We start from the raw sequence: 13,808 nt of genomic DNA, 5'->3' as shown, positions 1-13,808 counted from the left end.
TTATGTAATTATGGATTAAGCAAAAATAATATGTGTCTTCTCATTAAACAACATCATCAAAGTGCTTCATATTCTGCTCGAAATAATATTGGACCAAAGCTGGCGTAATCAAATTCTTATGATGTATTATTGTAATTCTTAAACTTTTTAGAATAGATGATTGCATCCTTTGATCTTTAAAAAACAAATTAAAGTCAATATAAAAGCTATAATAAAGAATATTATTAATCAATTTATCAATTGAAAAAGAAACTTGAAAATTTCTAGTTTGAAACCAACCGACCCAAATAAGAATCGAACCGATTAAAAACCGATTTTTAAAAAATGAATCCGACTCGAACTGTATTTTAGAAAACCCATAACCAAACCGATCCAATCCGAATAATGTTAAACCGTATAAGAACAAAATCCATTAACGAACCGAACTGAAAAAACCGAACCGAAAAAGAATCGAACCGTTTCTAACCTGAAACGGTTTCCAACCCGAAACCGTTTGAACCGGGATAAAAACTGCCCACATCGAACCGTTAACAAACTGCAATCCGACTGCACCAACTGTTTACTACCCGAACCGTTTATAACCCGAATCGAATTAAAACCACTCAAGAATAAACCGAAACCAAACCGAACTGATAATAATTTGAACCGAACCGAAACCAACCCGTAAGGCACTTAAACCGTTTTCAAACCGACCCATTTCAATCCGAACCGGTTTCAAACCAAACTGTTAAACCGTTTTGACAGTTCTAATCACCGCCATTGGGGAACCGCGCGCAGGGCCACAACTAGTATTAGAAACAAAATTGGAACAAATTATGTATTGACATATACAAGGTCAAATTTTGGTCAAATAAGACATTCAAATCAAACTAAGACCTTGTTTGGTTCACCTTATTTGTGTTTATATGAACTTATTTGATCTAATCTGGTCTGACCTGATCTGATCTGAATGTCAAATTTGACTAAACTTTGACCTTAAATATATGATAATCTATACGAAAAAAAAATGTATCAAGTGGGGTCTTGTTAGATTCGTAATAATGTGTATTTTATTAATATGCAATTTTCATAATTTTTTTCATTACGAAATTATAGATATTTAGCGATAAAAAACTGCACATAAAACGATGATCTGATCTGAACTTATTTTTTCTAATCTAATCTAAATTTATTTATTCTAATCTAAATTTATTTTTTTTGAAATAAGTAAAAATATGGTAAACTAAACAAGCCTAAATCAGATCAAAACAGAATAAATTAATTCAAATTTGTTGAGCAAAAATAAGGTAAACTAAACCATCTCACCGCGTGTTACCGCATTCAAGTCATTCTCCCACTTGTATAGTTGCCGTGGCAAATCCATAAGCCGTTAATTCTCTCTATTGGCGCAGGGTTTTAGCTTCTACAATTTGTTTGGTAAATCCAATTATATTCGAACAAAAATGAGAGCAATTAATTCAATTTTTCGGAAAAAAGTTTTATCAAATTGGATTAAAGCAACTACATTTGAGAGTAGAAGTTCATTTTGCACCCAAAATTTGGATGGAATTAGCAGTTCTAAAGTCAAGATTTTCGATCGTGATCTCAAGCGGAAACAGGTCCATTTCACAATTTGAATTCATGTCGTTTTAATTTATTCGATTTTTATTGCAAATTATATTTGATTACACGAGTAATGATTTTGTTGATTTACGTTGTTTTGTAAAGTATAATGTTGTTAATATGATGATTTTATTGGTTGCATTTTGATTGCATTTGTTATTATTGTGGATTTGATTTTGGATTTCAATATTCTAGGTTATATTATTCAATTATTGATGATCAATTATTTGAAATTTCGGAAATTAACGGAATATGTATCAGAATCTAGGAATTAAACAGTAGACAAGTGTGATAGGTTGCTTATCTCAGGAGCCATTGGCCTTGTAATCATTCTGTCAAGTCGGCATGGACTCGAGTTATCGATCATTGTCCGAATAAATCACTACCAATACATACGTAGACAGAACCCTTGTCTGACTGTGTCAAAGTATTTTGAGTAATTCGGCAAGATTGTGTGTTATTTTGCGATTTCAAGGTGCTTGTGCATAGAGTAGTGGTTAGTGAAACTGTGAAGTTCTATTATTCTTGGTATCTCTCATAATAGTTGCGTTGGCGAGTGTGCAATTACAACAACTTTGGACCTTAGTGCTATTGGCAAAAAAATCTGTTAGATTTTTATGATAATAGATTATGTTAGGATTACCATAAAAAAATTTCATTCCTTGCTTTGCAGCGTGATCGAGCAGCATGGTTGTCACGCTCAGATGATACATTTATCAATTCCGTGGCTGATAATCTTCTGGATCGCCTAGAGGTTAGTTTGTTGGTTTTTAGTTAAGGGACCGAATGGCTTGAAATGAGACATTTACATGGCGCTATACCTTTATGTTGGTATTTGGGCTGGACGGCTGGTAGTTTTGCTGTTACTAAGTTACCCGTGCTTGTTTTGGTTGTATATTATTTTTCATGTAATATTAAAATATTATGTCACTTCAGTGACAGAAAGTGGGAACTACTTCCTTCATTTTCTTTTCTTTTAATAAATATATGACCTTTTGTTAGATATTCAATGCGATGAAGTATCAAGTATGTAATTTCCCTGTGCAAATTGGTAAAATGGTTTGGCTAATTGATCTTTCATTTGTTATCCAACAGCAATTGTTGACCAAATTTTTAGCGGTTATTATCTTTCTAGTTGTGTTCTATCTGCTCATATGTAGCAGTGCTCTGACTTTTCGACCTGATATATCCCATGGTTTATGCCACTAATTCCAAACAATCCTATATCTTTTTATTCTTTGAAAAATTTAAGAATATGATGCAAGTATGGTAGTGTATGAACCAACTTTACCGTGTATATGATTGCTAGACATGTCAGATTGAAATTTATCTATGACCTTTGTTGGGCTATTTGTGGAATAAGTTAACTTTTAGGTTTGATATAGTTAGCACTGTCTTAGTGAGACTAGTAGTCGGATCAAAGCAATTTACTACCATTAACATAGTACATATGCTTCTGTTGTAAGTGTCTTTCAAAACATTTCCCTGAGGAAGATCATGCAGTGCAATTTAGCCGTAATATCCACTGGAAGGTGTTGCGGCTAGAAATCTTATAGTTTCTTGTTTTAATTTGTAGGACTGCAAAAGAGAATTTCCCACAGCATTATGTCTAGGAGGCTCCCTAAAGGCGATAAGGCAGTCGTTGCGTGGGCGGGGTAAGAGTTTAAACTTAATATTCTTGCGTTTGCTACATTCTCTAGGCAGAACTCCAGGTCTTTTACCGCCTATAGGAAGGGGACTTAGCAAAAAGGAATTACTGTGCATATTGAAGAAGATGTCCTCTTAGAAATTACTGTCATGATCCTGGAATATAAGAAATTTGAAGCTGGAAAACTTTTGGGCCTAACTTGTATATACAAGAAATCTGCTGAAAGCTCATAGATTTAGTAACCAAGCGTATAAATTTTCCTCTATGGAATCAGAAAATCCTACCAAGTTCATATTTCTTGGTTAGATCTAGGGGTACAGGTCATGTTTGAGCACCTCTGATGTAACTGGCAAAAATGGAGGCTATAAGGGTCACTGGGTCAGGATAAATGGTCCTTACAATCATTTTTTAGCGTATGAGAAGCTGGAAATAGAATACACATGAGTAGCGGCCTTGGAAGAAAGCTGTTTACTCATAATAGGTCTAATTTGACACGACTTAACCTTAATTAGGTGATTACTGAAGTAACTGAACTTAATTGTAGAATTTGGGATTAAAATATGCACGTCAATGAGGGCTGTCGGCTGCTTCATTGTTTGCTATTGGATAGTGAGTGAAAGTGACTTTTTTAGGTGAAGTTAATGATCACATGTATGATGTATCTAAACACCATTAAGCTGTTTAGTTGATTTTTGTGGGAAATATCCCTCGATGTTGACTTTGGGTTCATTAAGGGAATTCAGTGCAAGTCTTAGTAATTTTTTCTATGATCCAGTGGTTTTTTTTTGCGATTTTTGGGAGTTCAATTGAAGGTCTGAAGGTGAAGCTTCACTGGAATTTTATTTGAGCTAATTTTAATACTAAAAAGATATGAACCTCAGTTCTGTTAGAACTTATTACTGCCTTTTATTTTTGTTTTTATCATCAATGGAAAAGGTAAGATTGCTATAAGAGTAATCCTTAGCCATGAAGTTACTAGATCACATTAATCCAATGGGAAGACTTGCAACTTCAATACTTCTTTGACCAGCTGCTATTCTTATTTTGGTATTACGGAATACGGAGTATGCCATTTGGGCTAGTTGTTTGCTGGTTTTTTTTCTTCGGTTTATTTATTTATTTATTTTAAATGTTTTTTGTTTATTCACTGTTGGACTATGATTTGTTTATAAAAAGGTCAGTTGATGGAAATTTGTATTTGAATGGTGAATGTTTTTGAAACTCGTGAATTTTCCGTCATAGTAGCATTTTCTTAGGGTATCATTTGTGTTGCATCGACTAGACTTTTATTTATTAGTCTGTCAAGGTTTAGTATGTGTCAATTGGTTATTATTGATCTTAGCTTGAAACTACAAAATAATTATTGTCTATCAGGGCTGGGTGATTACCCTCCAGGGCTGTAGTGTGTCATTAGTTTATGCACCCAATAAATGGGCATTCCTGAGATAAGGGCTTATGTTTTAAGTGTACTTGTTTAATAAAATTAGGAAAAAAATAAATAAATTGTAAATAATATGCATTAGGGAGTAAAAAGGTGAAGGTAAAAAGCAGCTCAAACTAGGCTCTATGACATTTAAACAAGCACACACTTTGAAAGCAAACTGGGCAAGAACATCTTTAAGCCTTTTCTTTTAAAGAATACAAATAACATTTGCTTGATGATCTTCATATATCTTTTTAGCTCAAGAACACCTTTGTCGTGATTTATAAAAATCCTAGGCAATCCTGAAATTGCTTTCATCATTTTTATTTTAAAATTTTTGTTTTTAATATTCAGAACATAACAGCTTGTGATACTTCTCTCTGTCAGAGTAATTGCTATGTAGAACAATTTAGTGGTTTATTAATCAATAATGTACTGTATTAGAGTGTAGAGTATTAAGGCTGTGTGAATAATGCAATAATTAAAGCACACTACTCATTTGAATAATTGTTAATTACAAGCTCCAGTCGTCAAGTGAAAACAAATTAAATCTATGAAAGAATGTTTGAGCTTGTGTGACTGAGTGCCCGTCCTTTTTGTTGGTTACTCTTCTAAATACCTGGATGTTTCTGAATAAAATCTTGCTGGAGGCATGGAGTGTAGTAGGGCACTCCAGCCTGCTTGGTTTTGTGCCTGATTTGGGCGTTCAAAAATTTCCATTACCCAGGTTTACTTGTTCCTAAAAAAACGAAAGATTTATGTGGAATATTTATGTTCAATCCTTATTAAACTAATGTTTTGAGGTAGGAACTAATTCTGCATTGGTGTATTAGACTAATCATATGATAAATTTGTCTTTTTGTCAGGTGGTGTTGAAAAACTCATAATGATGGATTCGTCAGTAGATATGGTGAAACTATGTAAAGATGCTGAGAAGGATATGCCTGACCAAAATGTTGAAACAGCTTTTGTTGTAGGTGATGAAGAGTATCTACCAGTGAAAGAAAGGTATGCCTTGTTATTTCCTTGATCATCGCGACTTCTTAAAATGACTATATCTGTTTTGAGGGATTTAGACAATGCCATTGATACATCCTGAGCCCCCCTTATATTATAAGAGATTCAACTAAATTTCTGCTCATTACTTTAAAAATTATGATATACAAGCATACAATCATTGGGTTGTAATCAAGCATCAACCATATTTCCTAATATGGTATTATTATTATAAGAATGCATGACAGAATCATGCATCAATAGGTATAATCAAAGCTTGATTATGCTTAGTATTTCCATTTCTCCTTATCCACAGCCTTTAGGCTGTAATTATACACTTCCTATTTATTTTTTATACTTGCAACACACGTTTTCGGCACGCTGTTTGAGGAAGTGATTATATTAGGTAAACAGGTGGATTCTATGTTACTCGGACTCTTCGTTTTACCTCAAGTACCCGTGTCGGACCCTCGACACTCGGACATGGGTATGACACTCGGACACTTCATTTTAGTTCAAAATCATAAAATTTTTCCACAAAGTAGCCGAGTCGGACACTTGGACACATACCCGTGTCGGACATGGGTACCCGAGACCGAGTAACATAGGGTGGATTAAGGTAATATTTAAACGCTAACAAGCTAACACTTTCTCCTTATTGTCAGTAAAATTATTTCAATTAATTTGTCCGTTTACCTTGTGTAATATCTTCCTTAAAATGCGTGCCAAGGGGGTGTGTTGCAAATATATAAAAACAGAGGAAGTATATTATAGTGCTTACTTAAAATATAAGATGTTGACTTCTGTTTACCTCATATTAACTTTTGCCTTTTGATTTCTAAGTTCATTAGATCTAGTCATCAGCTGCTTAGGACTGCACTGGACAAATGATCTTCCTGGAGCCATGATACAGGTATAGCTTCACTGACAATAGATTCATGTATAATCTCCCCTTTTCTGGAAAATATGTACAACTTGATGTGTTATTCTTTGTTTTTATTGAGTTTGATATGCTAAATTGCTGTTTATTGCAGAGTAAATTGGCACTGAAACCTGACGGGCTCTTTTTAGCTGCTATTCTTGGCGGAGATTCATTGAAGTTGTTTATCTGACTCATACTTATGGATAATATAGCCTTTTGGGTATTGAGGGTTCTAATTATTTTTATATTTGGAAATTCTTAGAGAATTGAGGATAGCATGTACTGTGGCACAAATGGAACGTGAAGGTGGCATTAGTCCACGTCTATCTCCCCTGGCACAGGTATTCTGTCCTTACTTTCTAGTGTCAAGCCTTGTGTACTTTTTAATTATCAGTTTTTCTTGGTTCTTTGCATGAGAAATATGAGAATCATAAGATGTTGTGTTTTAGGGTCACTTATATCATCTACTTATATGTTCTTAATCTATCTGGCATCTGTGACCAATTGCCAGGATGTCACTTGAACTGACAGCTTTTCTAGCAGTCAGATCAAGGCTGTGACTTTCTTTTGTTTGATTTGTAAAAGGGTGATAAAAGTCTTCCCAGGAATGGGCATTTTTCCCTCTAATGAAGGAATACATGTACTTTGGAATATCAGGTACGAGATGCAGGAAGCCTTTTGACAAGGGCAGGGTTTGCTCTTCCAGGTGTTGATGTAGATGAATACACTATTAAGTATGAGAATGGTGAGTCTTCCAATGCTCAGTTTTAGAGTTCAGAAAATCATGAATAATGTGCTAGAAAATATTAGTTCAAAGTCAATAATCAAATTATAACTACACTTCTATAGGTTTAAACTTTTCTATTCTTATCTGATCTCCTTTCTTTCCTTGAGTTAAAATTATCCTATCACTTCCAAAGTTCCAGTTAAATGCCTTAGTTAAAAATCGATTGGTTAAGATGTCTGCTACTAGTCCAGCTAATAGTCTTTTGCTTCTAATGCGCAAATGCGCAACAATCGTACCTTGTGAGTTTCGCCTTTCACGTGCATCCTGAACTTTTTTTTTTCTCTTCTTATTGCAACTATTAGGCCATGCTTGGATTGGGGGTTTTCATCTCAAAGGAAGAAATTGTGGCATTGCTTGAGAAAGATGCTTATAGGAAGTTTTGCACATATTTTTGTTTATTTTACTTTCATAAAAGGGAGCTTGGAGGAAACTTGTTAACTTTTCCCTATATCACTTCAATCTTTTATCTCCTAATTCAATGGCGCTGTTTGAAAAGACTTGTGGCTTCTTTATCATAGATAAAGGGAATATATCCTAGGAAATTTCTTCCAACAATCATAAAGGTTAACTGCAATGTCTCCATTAATTTTCCTACTTTCAATTTGGGATGTCCCATAAAATTCCTATTTTGTTTCAAGTTAGTCTCTCTCTCAAATCCAATACTTTCCTGTACTACCTTTTCTCATCATTCCATTTTTACTTTTTCATCCTACTTTTAACATTGCTTTGAAACTCTGTCACTTAGAAGTGAGAAGTTATATGTGGGACGAATGTAGTAAATGTTCTTAATTTCTCCAATTTTACATGTGCGTAACAATTGTTTAACTTGTTTATCAGCTTCAAAGTAACATGCTTTTGCGTAATATGAATTGAATTGAGAAAGTGAGCTACCTTTTCATCCTAACCTCTATTTTATGTGGTGGTTAACTGTCTGCTGATTTAGCTTTGCAGCTGATTGAGCATCTTCGTGCTATGGGTGAAACTAATGCTCTTGTACAGAGGAACAATGTGAGAAAATCTTCTATTGTAGTCTTTCTTATATTCTTCTGCATCTTATAGAGACATTGATGATATGCAATTATATTTAGATCTTAAAAAAAGATACTGCTCTGGCAACGGCTGCTGTCTATCAATCCATGTTTGGAGCTGAAGACGGCACTGTTCCTGCAACATTCCAGGTGATTAAGGATACTTTGCTCGATTGGCTGTCTGCTTGTATGCTATTCCTATATTTTCACCATGCTTCTTGGGATAAATGCAAGTCTTCATTTAATTGTGCTCGTAAAAAGCATGTGAATTTATAACTGTTGCCTTCATTCACTGGTTTCAACTCTTATGATCAGGTTTTGCTAGTCTGAACTATTTTACTTTTACTGCTCAAATGCATCTCCATTTTACCCTTCAGCATATGTACTTCTCCCGGAGCTGGCCTTTGTTATATTTAGCCCTTTGGAATCATTGTTAACTTTCTGGTGGATTACATATATACATTGCGTATGACCTTGAGGAAAACATGTGATTATGTGAAGCTGACACCATAATCATTTTTTAGCTCCTTTTCTTCCGTGAGCCTTGATTGAAGGAATTTATAAGAGGCTGCAGATTTTGAATGAGGTTCCCATTACCATGGTTTAATGTCATGCATGTCTTGATGACCTCATATTAAAGGGGAAGTAAAAGTGATTTATGCAGTATTCCCATCATGTAGCTAGATTTTTCTGAAGTTCTAATATGAATGTTACATTGTCCACATGTCTTAAGAAATAATACCTTGTTCTATTGTCTGCTGTTTTCAGTTTAGGAATTTGGATGTAGTCCTCTATAGTTTCTGTCTCTCTCTCTCTCTCTCTCTCTCTCTCTCTCTCTCTCTCTCTTCATCTCTTGCCGTTCTGTAGACTGGTTAGTGCAAGTATATTTTTCCTGACCTCAGTGCTTCAAAATTTTAAAAAGATGATATGAAGGATTTTTTTTTTTCCCAATGTTAATTACTCTTGCTGGAACTTTTATTTGTGATTAGCCTTCTCACAGTATATGCCAGAGGAGTCAAATTAAATTTGATGAGAGTGCAATAATTCTTATTTGCATAATCTTTCCTTTTCGTCTTTTCGGGAACGAACACTGCAGGTTATTTTCATGACGGGGTGGAGAGAGCATGCATCTCAACCGAAGGCCAAAAGGAGGGGATCCGCCACAGTATCTTTTCAAGATATACAGAAGCAATTTGGAAGTGAAGATAAGTAGGCTGTTCAATTCGACACACTAGCAGTTCCAACTGTTTCTAAAACAGCTTTACACAGTTTAACTTATAGTTGGCCAAATTTTGTTGTAAGTAGATGTTATCTTGGTTTCAGATCTTTACTGGTGGTGGCTGTACAAGATTAATGATGTATGTCCTTATGTCGTCCCTCCAGCCAATAATAAATAGCATTATAGCAATGTATTACTGCTGAATTATTGTGCTTCATGTATCATGTATGTGCTATTGCAACTCTGCAAGAAAGTCTGATACTGATTAAATTTATAGCTTATACTCTCTTTTGTTTTGTATAATTCAAGATTTGCTTCAAGGTCTAGTGTGGGATGGATTAGCTACTCATACTCGACTGAAGTGGTGATTATGTAGAGCTCTCTCCTCTCGCATCTACTACATAATTTTGCTATCTCTGAAAAAGGTTGACAATTTTCCTATCATAGTTCACCGTGTGCCCCTAAATCCATTTCCCGTTTTGGAGTATAGCAAGAATAAGTTACGAGAGTATACGTTATAATGAATTTGAATTGTTCACTTTCATTTGACTGATTATATTGGCTATTGTTCCGGTTAGTTCTGGTAACTTGTATTTAGGGTCGGTAAAGGTTTATCGTCCAATTGGGTACCTATACAGTCAATGTGGATTAGCTAGCCCGAAGTTTATTTGGGAAAAACTGGTTCGATGATAAAGTCAATAACAAGATGATATGAGTTAGAGAAGAGATTGGAGAGAATTTTAGAGGGAGAAAGAGAGTTATTGAGAAAGAAGATCGTAACTTAGAAGTGAAATATACTTGGGTATTTATAAAAATCCCCAAAGTTGGTGCCACATGTCAGTCCACGTAGCAATCTTGTCAAGTGGGCGGTGGGTTTCCACGTGACCGTAAGCAGCTTTCCACGTGGATAATAAAGTATGCTGATATGGGTAATTCTAACTAATATGGATGGTGATTTAGGTGTCCAAATTGAGTTGTAGTTTCCTGTTTCATACTTATGCTAATATAACAACTACTACTTTATTCAAAACAATTAAAATAAAAATAAAAATCTAATGATCAAACACGATAAATAAGTTATCACTTATCAGCTTTAGGTTCAAAACAATGTAAGGTGGGTACGGGGTCTCAAGTTCGGGTTCTGGATGATGATTGGGTACCTGGGGGTTTGGGTTTGAAGTCTTCTATGTCTGAGTCGGAGGTTCCAACTCATGTTTCTTCTCTCATTATTCCGCGCTCCGGCGCGTGGGACATTTCTAAGGTCCATCGGTTTTTTGATGAGACGACAGCCCAGCGCATTCTGGCGCTCGAACGACCGCGTCAAACCATGGATGACTTTGTCTACTGGAAATTCACCAAGGACGGCCATTTTACGACTAAATCGGCCTACACTATGCTGGTTCGACAATCTATTGTTTTGATTGTCAGTAATCCGGCCCCTGCTCAATGGTGGAAACGCTTTTGGGGAATCCCTCTTCTCCCCCGCTTTAAGATGTTTGGTTGGAATTTGCTTCACGATGCTTTACCCCTGCTAGCCTCGTTAGCCGCTAAGGGAGTACCTGCTAATCCGGTGTGTATTTTCTGCTATTCTAATCCAGAAACCTCCTCACATCTGTTCCGTGATTGTCCCTTCATTAGGCCTCTTTGGCCCCCTGATCTTTTGACCCTAAGTGGCAACCTTTCTGGACACGCTCCTTTTAACATATGGGTGACGGAGATAGTTTCTTTTTACAGACAATCCAAGGATTTTGTTGCCTTAGTGTCCTTCTTTTCTCATCTTAGGGCCATTTGGATAACACGGAATCAGTGTGTATTCCGACAGGCAGTTTGGTCTCCTTCTTTGATTCACCATCTTTCTCAGGATTGGACAGCTCGGGCTATTCAGGCCCGTGATTTTCAGCTTCACCTCCTCTCCCGGGCAGACACTTTGTTCCTCATCCTCCCTTATCGCTGTTATATTTGCAGGATGGTTCCTCAACTCGGTTGGATCATTGTTTGATCTTTGATGGTGCTTGGCTTTGCCAGGATAATCGTGCTGGGGCTGGTTGGATTTTCCGGGATATTTCTTCAGCAACGGTTCTTGGTGGTTCGGCGAAGGTTATTCGTGTAGCTTCTGCTCTGCAGGCAGAATTGCAGGCTTTTCTATGGGCGCTTCGAGCAGCGGTACGTCGGGATTATCTCAGTCTCCTCATCTACACAGATTGTGCGGCTCTGGTCTCATTGTTCCAGCATTCTGGTTCTACCGATATCTCTTGTTTATGGATGGTTCAGGAGATTAGGGGACTTCTGCCTCGCTTTTCGACTTGTCATCTTCGCAAAGTCCCTCGTCAGTGGGTTGCTCCTGTGCACTGGTTGGCTGTCTGTGCTCGTGATCGTCGTTTTGTTAGCTGGTCTTTTTAGTTTAGGCTCGATGTTTGTTTCTAGTTTCTAGTTTGTTGTTTGCGGTTGTTTCGTTGTTAGTTCCTATTGTCAAAAAAAAAAAAATGTAAGGTGCGATATGCTACTCTGTTATGCTCCAACCTCCATTAACTAAGTGAGTAGAACCAACACTACCCTTAAAAAAAAGCAAGTAGAAGTGTAGAACGAACACTAAACAACAAATACCACGTTTTTATTAAAAACCAAACACGTGCAATTCTCAAACTCTTAAACCCACAAAAAAAAAAAAAAAAAAAAAAAAAAGAAAGAGAGAGAGAGATAGAAAAAAGAAAAGGAAAAATTGTCATTAATAATACAAACTTTGAGCATTCCGCCAAAAATAAGTCAATCTTTTAATTAATTTTGAATAATACAAACTTTGAGGGTATTCGCTTTAAACAAGTCAAAATCGATTAGTTACCTCATGAACAGGTTATATGAAACACGTGACATTGTATTATTTTTTTAAAACTATTAAACAACTTTATAAGATAAATAAAAAAATTAACCGGGAAACGCAAAAGTTCACTCAACCCTTTCTCTTTCTAACCCCATCCTTATCTTCCACCGCCCCCCTTTTTCTCAGCCCTTGCTCGCCGGCGAGCCCACCCCTGTTGTCTATTTCCTTTTTTAGCTTTTAGTTTTCGTTTTTTGTTCAGTTGGTGTAGAGTTCAGAGGTTCCTCTTCGGTCTTGGTTTCATGTTGGGATCATCTCGAGTGTTTGCGGCTTGCTTCAACGAATCAAGAACCAAAGGCTAGTCTTAACGCCGCCGTCGAAAGGAATTTCGTTAATTAATTCCCGACGGTAAAGGTGAAGTTAAGGTTAGGGTTTCCTCGCGTATACAAGGTTGGGTTCAGTGAGGGGTTCTTTACGTGGCCGTTGACGATTATTCTTAGTGATGGGTTGGGTTGCTTGGTGGTGGCTTGGTTTGTTGCCGTTGAGGTTGTCGTTCCTCTGTTAGGTAGTTTGCTTGCTTTATTTAATTGTTGTTTTTGTTTTTCCTTTAGTTTAATTATGTTGTGTTGGTTTAAGCTGTATGCTTTGTTATTTAGGTTGTTTTTAAATAATTCTCCTTCTCTGCTTGGTCATGAGTTAGAGTTTCAGAGAGTACTTTTAGTTTTGGAAGTTATCAAAGTGTTGTCGTGGTTTTTGGAGCCTTGTTGGGTTTTGTGGGTTGTAAGATTAAACAATCCCTTTTTCGTTGGATGGGTGGTTCTATTAGTAGCCTTGTCAGGGTGTAGATGTGTTCCTCTGGTAGTTAAAACAGTTCTCCGAGGGGGGATGTTATTTGCGCAGGTGGATGGTTTTCCCTGCATGTGTAGTTTGGAGGAGGAGTGTGGTTTTGGAGGAAGAGTATGGTTTGCGGGGTCTTGTTGCTAGGTTGTGGGATGATAAGGGCATTCAGGCAATTGCTATCATCCCATTGTTAGTTTGGGCGATGACAAGGTCAGTCATCGCTATTAATCAATATCTAGAAGGAGGCTACTCATCTTTAATGTTTGGGTTAAGCAAAGTCCTCCATTTTCTTGCATTCTCTGTTGGTAGAGTTGCAAGAGGAGAAACTGCATTTGGATGCACAGTTTCTCATAGAGTCGTTAAAGGAAATGACTCTATAGGTTTTATTCCTAGACTCCTAGGATGTAGTTATACTTTTCGACCCCTATGAGTGGAATGGTGTTATAGGTCCGTTCTTCAGCAATAGGAGGCATATTTCGGGTTCTTCCGTCTACCAACAATTTCCATCACAAGTTCCCTTCGCTTTCA

The 13,808-nt window shown here is 36.5% G+C and overlaps 1 protein-coding gene across 1 annotated transcript; it reads left to right on the top strand.

Moving 5' to 3' along the window:
• The first annotated feature begins 1,369 nt into the window (after positions 1-1,369).
• LOC145585190 (putative methyltransferase At1g22800, mitochondrial) lies at positions 1,370-9,911 on the top strand. The gene is made up of 11 exons (XM_081641921.1): positions 1,370-1,598; positions 2,276-2,356; positions 3,179-3,257; positions 5,540-5,681; positions 6,513-6,582; positions 6,704-6,768; positions 6,854-6,932; positions 7,249-7,336; positions 8,322-8,386; positions 8,467-8,556; positions 9,503-9,911. The coding sequence occupies exons 1-11, from the start codon at positions 1,443-1,445 to the stop codon at positions 9,617-9,619; spliced, it is 1,032 nt and encodes a 343-aa protein (XP_081498047.1). The 5' UTR covers positions 1,370-1,442; the 3' UTR covers positions 9,620-9,911.
• The last annotated feature ends 3,897 nt before the right edge of the window (positions 9,912-13,808 follow it).

The sequence above is a fragment of the Chenopodium album genome, chromosome 16, assembly GCF_948465745.1.
Source record: "Chenopodium album chromosome 16, dcCheAlbu1.1, whole genome shotgun sequence".
Taxonomy (NCBI): Eukaryota; Viridiplantae; Streptophyta; class Magnoliopsida; order Caryophyllales; family Amaranthaceae; genus Chenopodium; species Chenopodium album.
Note: the sequence above shows the minus strand (reverse complement) of the source record. Positions and strands in the feature narration are given on the sequence as shown.